The 8,485-nt window shown below is 42.6% G+C and overlaps 1 protein-coding gene across 1 annotated transcript; it reads left to right on the top strand.

The window, feature by feature from the left end:
• The first annotated feature begins 286 nt into the window (after positions 1 to 286).
• On the top strand, positions 287 to 1,548 carry KHDC1L (KH domain containing 1 like). The gene is made up of 3 exons (XM_064287981.1): positions 287 to 764; positions 913 to 1,095; positions 1,358 to 1,548. The coding sequence occupies exons 1-3, from the start codon at positions 644 to 646 to the stop codon at positions 1,435 to 1,437; spliced, it is 384 nt and encodes a 127-aa protein (XP_064144051.1). The 5' UTR covers positions 287 to 643; the 3' UTR covers positions 1,438 to 1,548.
• Positions 1,549 to 8,485: the final 6,937 nt, after the last annotated feature.

Genomic DNA, 8,485 nt, shown 5'->3' with positions numbered 1-8,485 from the left:
CCTTTAATACACTGAAAGGCAGATTTTCTCTACAGGTCCCGTCTGGAATTTGACTTTTCCTCACAGCCTTAATCCTGACCTCCTGTCCTATCAAAATTGGACACTAACCCCAAGTAACAAAATAGTTCTGCTGAACTTATTGCCACAACGACAGCAGAAGCAGGTTAGATGGCCTACAAAATCCTTTGAAATTCGGTTGAAGAAAATTCTGGCTTCCTGGGCATCAGAGGGAAACCCTGGTGGCATAGTGGCTAGGAGTTATGGCTGCTAACCAAAAGGTCGGCAGTTCAAATCCACCAGGTGCTCCTTGGAAACTCTATGGGACAGTTTTACTCTGTTCTTTAGGGTTGCTATGAGTCCAAATTGACTCCACAGCAACAGGTTTGGTTTTTGATCTCTGGGCATCAGAGAAGGAAGAACTGATCCAATCATTCAGTTTGGCCGTGAAAGTATTACGCTCAGAGTAGACAATCACTTTAAGTGGATTTTCTGGGAGGAAGCACAGGGGGTCCAAGAGGTGTGGTTGTGAAAAGATTACTATCTAGATTAGGGCGTGGCCTCCTCTTGACTTTATCCAAGTCCTTTATTAGCAACTGGGGTTTGAACTTGCCCCATTTTGGATCAGGTCCGAGCAGAGGACGATATGGCATCAAGGGCTCACCGGGAGACCGTTTGCACGGAGAAGCCGTGGTGGACCGTGCCTGACAACTTTGTGGCTCCAAACGTGTTTTACATGGACGAGGAGCTGGAGGAACGCATCTTCGGTGAGTGGTTCTTGGGCACGTCCAGCCCCCTGACGCCCATCCTTCTCTTCCCAGCTTCCAACCTTGCCCTCCTCTTCCACCCCGTCCAGCCCCCCAGGAAGTGTTAGGGGCTTATGAGTGTCCCACCTCCCACCTCTGGTGCACACAGGCCCCGGGGACGCTGACCTTCGCCGCATAGAGGAGCACAGCGGCACTCTCATTCAGCTGGAACGGTGGTTCTCCGCCTCTGGCCAGACGCGCGTCATAATAGTCGGACCGTTTCGGGCAAGGTGGTGGCTGCTGAACATGGCCCTGAGCTTGGGGAGCTCGGACTTTGAACTTCAAGCCCAAGGTAGGCGACTCTGGCTGAATTGTGGGTTTAGGTATGCGTAGTGGAGCACTGGCAGAGTTATGTGGCATCTTGGCCTCTCCAGAATTGCTTGGGTGGCGGGGAATCTGGGCTCCTCCAGCTTGTTGGAGAGGGAAAGAAGAAGGGTCCCAAGCTACAGCCTTTTCTCTGCCTGTAGTGGAGAAGGGACTGTGAAGATGGAGTGGGTGTGGATGGGGCACCAGGCTAAGATGAATCTATTTTCTCTTTCTCTCTCCACACACAGGCCTCAAGATGCTGCAGCGTGTCCGGAGCCAGCCCCTAACGGATGAAGTCCTCAGCTCCCTTCCCATTCTGAAGCCATGATTTGAAGACCCAGTGGGTGTGCCTGCCTCTCTTGTGGATTCGCAGGCACCCATTTCTATTGTGGTTTAGTATGCATCGCTTGTTTCTCCTAGGTCTCCTCGTAAATGATATCTGCACTAACAAATATAGTCAATAAAATAAAGCAAGCTAATGCACAAGGCCTTTAACATGGTTGTCCTCATTGCTTTGGAAGTGGTTATTCAGCCCAGGAAGGTCTTCTCTGTGCATGCCCGGTGCTGAGGTGTCTGGTCTTTTTACTAGAATTTGAGATCTGCATCCCACTTTTCTCCTGCTCCATCAGGGATTCTCTGTTGTATTCACTGTCGGGGCAATCACTGGTGGTAGCCAGGCACCATCTAGTTCTTCTGGTCATAGACTGATGGAGTCTCTGGTTTACATGGCCCTTTTGTTTCTTGGGGTAATATTTCCCTTGTGTCTTTGGTGTTCTTCATTCTCCTTTACTCCATGTGGGTTGGTATTAATTGATGCATCTTAGATGGCCGGTTGTTAGCTTTAAGACCCCAGATGCCACTCACTAAAGTGGGATACAGAACATTTTCTTAATACATTTTATTATGCCAATTGACCTAGATGTCCCCTGAAACCATGGTCCCCAGACCCCTGCCCTTGAAGTGCTACTCTGTCCCTTGAAGGGTTTGATTGTAACAGGAAATTTCTTAGCTTTTGGTTTAGTACAGTTGTACTGACTTCCCCTGTATTGTGTTTTGTCCTTCCCTTCACCTAAAATAATTCTTGTCTACTATCTAGTTAGTGAATACCCCTCTACCTCCTCCCCCTGATTGTCATAAGCATCAAACAATGTTTTCTTCTGTGTTCATACTTTTTCTTGAGTTCTTATAATAGTGGTCTCATACAGTATCTGCCCTTTTGTGACTCATTTCACTCCGCATAATGCCTTCCAGATTCATCCATGTTATGAGATGTTTCACAGATTCATCTTTGTTCCTTATGATTGCGAAGTATTCCATTATGTGAATATACCATAATTTGTTTATCCATTCATCCATTGATGGACAGACACTTTGGTTGTTTCCATCTTTTTGCTATTGTTAACAGTGCTGCCATGGACATGGGTTTGCATACATCTGTTTGTGTGAGGGCTCTTATTTCTTTAGGATATATTCCAAGGAGTGGGATTGCTGGATCGTATGGTACTTCTATTTCTAGCTTTTCAAGGAAGCGCCAAATCAACTTCCAAAGTAGTTGTACCATTCTACATTCCCACCAGCAGTGTATAAGTGTTCCAGTCTCTCTACAACCTCTCCAACATTTACTATTTTGTGTTTTTTTGGATTAATGCCAGACTTGTTGGTGTGCGATGTAGTTTTGATTTGCGTTTCTCTCTCTCTCTCTTTTTTTTAATGGCTAACAATCATGAGTATTTCCTTATGTCCCTGTTAGCTGCCTGAATGTCTTTGGTGAAGTGCCTCTTCTTTGCCCCGAAGCTCTGTTTTTAAAAGACACTTGCAAAAGGAATATTTTCTGCCTCTGACTTTCACACCCAGGAATGATCAAATTAACATTGTGCCTTCTCAAGGCTGTAATTCTGATCTCTAAATCCCAGTCACCAAAGCTTTCTGTGTGGACACAGCCCAGGATCAACAAGTTCATATTAATAGCTCAGACACCGGACTGAGACTCCATGTGTTTGAATCCTACCTGTACCACTACATAGCTTCATAATCTTGGGCAAGTTACTAAAAAATTTTTTTTCCGGCCACATCTATCTACCACCCTTTTTTTTTTTTTTCTGATGGAACTACAGCTTTGAGTAGGTTTGTCCAGCCTCCCTAGCTCCAAAGGAGGAATCCTAATCTGCCTAAGCCAATCAGGGCCCACACATCCATAGTGACTGTTACTGGTCCAGGAATGCCCAGTTGACCTGCATTAGTCTAATTAGGCGGCAAGAAGGAATTTCTATTCCATACCTGGGTACCTCGAGAAGACAACGTAAAGCATATAGTGAAGAGTGGAAAGTCCTGGAGTTAGACAAACAAAAAGTGAAGAATATGCTTGGCATTTCTAAGCTGAAGGAGTGGAAGAAAAATTTGAGGCCTCAAGTTGCAATTTTGAAGGATCCTATGGGCGATATACTGAATGACACAGGAAGAGTCAGAAAAAGACGGGAAGAATATACTTTTTCAAAAACCATTTGTCGATGTTCAACCATTTCAGAAGGTAGCATAGGATCAAGAACTGATGTACTGAAGGAAGAAGTCAAGCTGTACTGAAGGCATTGGCGAAAAACAAAGGAATTGAAGGAATATCCATTGAGATATTTCAACAAACGGATGCACACTTATCTGTGCCAAGAAATTTGGAAGAAAGCTACCTGGCCACCGACTAGAAGAGATCAGTATTTGTGTCCATTCCAAAGAAAGTTGAGCCAACAGAATGTGGCAATTATTGAAAATATTATTAATATCAGTCGCAAGTGAAATTTTGCTGAAGGAAATTAAAAAACCAATGCAGCAGTACATCGAAGAAAGTTGCCAGGAAATCAAGCCAGCTTCAGAAGACGACGTGAAATGAGGGATATATTATTGTTTATTTTAGGTGTATCCTGCCTGAAAGCAGAGAATCCCAGAAAGATGTTTACCTGTGTTTTATTGATAATGCAATAGCATTCCACTGTGTGGATCATAACAAATTATGTGTAATGTTGGGAAGAATAGGAATTCCAGAACACATAATTGTGCTCCTCAGGAACCTGTACCTAGACCAAGAGGCAGTTGTTCAAACAATGGGATATTGTGTGCTTTGAAATCAGAAAAGGTTTGTGTCAGGGTGTAACCTTTCACTGTATTTACTCATTCTGTATGCTGAGCAAATAATCCGAGAAACTGGCCTATATGAAGAAGAAAGTGGTATCAGGATCAGAGGAAGACTCATTAACAACCTGTAATATGCAGATGACACAATCTCGCTTGCTGACAACTAGGAGGAATTGAAGCACTAATTGGTGAAGATCAGAGAATGTAACCTTCAGGATGGTTTATACCTCAACAGGAAGAGAACAAAACTCCTCACAAATGGACCAAAAAGCAACATTCATGATAAGGGGAGAAAACACTGAAGTTGTCAAGGGTTTCATTTTACTTGGATCCAAAATCAGTGTCCATGGAAGAAGCAGTCAACAAATCCAAGGATGAATTGCACTGGGCAAGTCTGTTGCAAAAGACCTGAAAGTGTTGAAAAACAAGATATCACTTTGAGCACTAAGGTGGGTCTGACCCAAGTAATGGCGTTTTCAATTGCCTCATATGCATGCAAATGCTGGACAATGAATAAGGAAGACTGAAGGAGAACTCATGCTTTTGATTTATGGCATTGGTAAAGATTATCGAATAAATCATTGACTGCCAGAAGAGCAAACAAATCTGCCTTGGAAGAAGTATAGCCAGAGTGCTCCTTGGAAATGAGGATGATGAGACTTTGTCTTGTATACTTTGGACATGTTATCAGGAGGGACCAGTCCCCGGAGAAGAACATCAGGCACACACACAAGCAAGGAGATACAGGGGGAAGACAGACACTATGGGAAGATGATGGAGGCAGATAGATGTGTCTGGAAGCCCAGGAATACCAATGATTGCTGGCTACTAGGGGCTGAGTTTGACTCCTGGTGGCTCAACAGTTAAGTGCTTGGCTCTTAACATAAAAATCAGGGGGTGGAACCCACCAGATGCTCCAAGGGTACAAAAGGCAATCTGTAGATTAAAGATTACAGCCTAGGAAACCCTATGGGGCAGTTCTACTCTGTTCTCTAGAGTTTGCTATGAGTCCCAGCCAACTGAACAAGTAGCATTCACCAAAGCATTGCCCCCAGGAATAGCTTAGATATATGTTCTGGACTTTGTTTGCTTATTTTTAGAATGGATTGAGGCTATTTGTTGACTGATAGCCAAGGTTCTGATGGTAACAAAACATTGCTTGATTTTTTTTTCCCGAATCTAGGAAATTCCAACTTATTTTTTTAAGTGAGATATGACTATTGCTAAAAAAAAAAAAAAAAAAGGTCCAAGATACCCATTAATAAATAAATCACCTTTTTGGAAAAAAAAAAGAAGTCAATATTAAAAAAACAAAACAGCAGAAAGAAAAAATGAATTTTAAACTAAATTTGAGAAAGGTCTCGAGACCTTGGTATTAATTTTGATGACAATGAAATGAAATGCTCATAGGACCTGTCATGGATTGAATTGTGTCCCCTCAAAATATGTGTCAACTCAATTAGGCCATGATTCCCAGTACTGTGTGGCTGTCCTCCATTTTGTGATATAATTTTCCTATGTATTGTAAATCCTAATCTCTGCCTATGGTTAATGAGGCAAGATGGGATTACATCGAAGGGGATTAGGTTGGGATGCAACACCTTCACCCAGGTCACATCCCTGATCCAATGTAAAGGGAGTTTCCCTGGGGTTTGGCCTGCACCACCTTTTATCTTACAAGAGAAAAAGGAAAGGGAAGGTAGCAGAGAGTAGGGGACCTCATACTACCAAGAAAGCAGTGCTGGCAGCCAAGTGTGTCCTTTGGAGCTTCGGTTCCTGCTTGGAGAAGCTCCAAGACCAAGGGAAGATGGATGACAAGGACCTTCTTCCAGAGCTGACCAAGAGAAAAAGCCTTCCCCTGGAGCTAGTTTCCTGAATTCAGGTTTCTAGCCTACTAGGCTGTGAGAGAATAAATTTCTCTTTGTTAAAGCCATCCTCCCGTGGTATTTCTGTTATAGTAGCACTAGATAACCAAGATAGGGCCCATAAGCTACCTCATGCATTTAGAGTTTCACCTCTGAGCCTGTACACTGCCACGTTAGCAAGCTCAGATTTCTAAAGTATTACAAAGGACTCATTTGATACATCTAGCCGTATCATTGATAGGTATAAGCAGCCCTCCCAAAAGAGCCAGCTAGTCAGCCTCTGCATGACTGGAAACCTGGAGATTTCATCTTTTGGAAGAGACTCAACTTCAAAAAATCAGAGTGAATCTGCCTTGGGACTTCATGGAAAGGAATTCATCAGAAAATCTGAATAAGGAATGTTAAGTATCTTCCAGAAGCAAGTGATCTTTGGAGGAAGACTGCTGATTCAAAGCTCTCACATTAAGCCGAAGATGACATGAAATATATAGTTTCCGTCCCAGACAAAAAAACAAGATTCATTTTCTGATAGCTCTGTCCTCCCTTTTTCAGTTTGCCCTACTTATCATTGTAGTTTGGTGCCCCCTAGTGATCAACCAAAAGCTTTCAAGATGCTCTCACAAACCATATTTCATGTTCATCCTCTGTAGTATTTCTCTGGTACCTCAGGAAATGTAAAAGCTCCTCTCATGTGTTTTTCTCAGACTACAGCTATTGTGCTAAATTGGATTACAGGGTCTACCATTCTCCATCTGATTCAGCTAACAAAAATTTAATAGCCGTCCCCTTCAACACAGAAAGGCAGATTCCCTTCTACAGGTCCCTTCTGGAATTTGACTTTTCCTCACAGTTTTAATCCTGACCTCCAGTCCTATCCATACTGAACATTGACCCCAAGTAACAAAATACTTCTGCTGAAATTATTGCAGTAATGTTAGTAGGGGTAGGATGATAAGGGCAAGAACAAATATTGAGGCTATCCTTGCTGCATTGGTCAGTAGTTATTTTCAGTGAGTTCCCAGACCCATCATAAGGAGTCTTCACACCTTAATGGCCCAGTAACTGTTTTGCTTTCATTGTGATAAATGACACTTACATGTCTCATAAATTTTGTGGGTCACTAAGGTACAACTTCTTTTGTGGACATGAGGCTTTCACTTGATTCTTACACCAGCCTGTCTTGTGGAAATGGTTGGAATAACTACTGGAGACTTTCTGATATTTGAAAACATCTACTTCTACAGGAAAATATGTTTCTCTGAGAAAGACACTCAGAGACCTAAAAGCGTGCACTATTCTGAAGAGCTCCCAGGAGAGATCATCCATTCCCTAATTCATCTATATTCCGAGAGCTCCGATCTCCTAATAGGAATAATACAAACATAAAAGGTGGAACAACATTTGTTTATGACCCTAGCAAAAGTCATAATGGATGCTACCTCTGCTTTGGAGGCCCAACAAACTAGTTTAAATTTCATGCTGATTCCTTAGCCTTGGTTTCTCTTGACTAGACAAGAAGTTTTTTTTTTTTTTTTTTTTTAATTTAAACAGCAAACACTACTTGAGGCAACCACTCAAAACATTATTGGTCAGAGAGAACCATTTGTGCCCAGATTCAAAGAAAAAGACTACCTGGCTCTCTAGGACAGATTCTCATGGATTTTGGGACGTGACTTTATGTCCTGGTTTAGAAATCTAGGCCCCTGCCTTTGCAGGTTATTAGGACTGATGATGGTTTTGTTTCTTCTAATTGTCTGTATTGCAGTTGACCAATGCATTATGTCCAGTCTTAAGTGCAGTCATTGTCATTTTCAGATGATTCAACATCTAATCTTTCAACAAAAGTGCCAGGAGAGACTAACTGTAGTGCAGATGTAGACAGTGTTCTCTGAATAGCCTTCTGACAAATGGATTTTGACAAAGGTGTCACTCTGAAACCCACAGACGAACGTCCTAGGGACGGAGTTTGTCTTCCTTTGGCCAAATAGGGAGAGTGAGAAAGTGAAAAAGCAAAAATAAAACCCAAAAAGCAAAGAATGAGTTCTAGGAGCTTACAGATGCAAGCTGACGGGTAGACTCTAACGTTCCCTACACATTACCTTTGAGTTGATTCTGACTCATGGTGACCCCATGTGTGACAGAGCAGAACTGCTCCAGAGGGCTTTCTCGGCTATAATCTTGGCAGAAGCAGATCACCAGACCTTTCTTCTTTAGTATAGGTGGGTGGGTCCAAATCCTCAACCTTTAGGCTAGGAGTCCACTGCAAACCCTTTGTGCCTCCTAATGTTCCCTACCAAACACAAACATCTCTTGCAAAATACTCTAACCAATTAAGACCGCTCAGTGACTGTGTGGAACAACATATACAAAAGGCTGCTTAGTAACTAT

The sequence above is a fragment of the Loxodonta africana genome, chromosome 1 (assembly GCF_030014295.1).
Source record: "Loxodonta africana isolate mLoxAfr1 chromosome 1, mLoxAfr1.hap2, whole genome shotgun sequence".
NCBI classification, from domain to species: domain Eukaryota; kingdom Metazoa; phylum Chordata; class Mammalia; order Proboscidea; family Elephantidae; genus Loxodonta; species Loxodonta africana.
The sequence above is the reverse complement of the archived record's forward strand: the minus strand, read 5'-3'. Positions and strand labels throughout refer to the sequence as shown.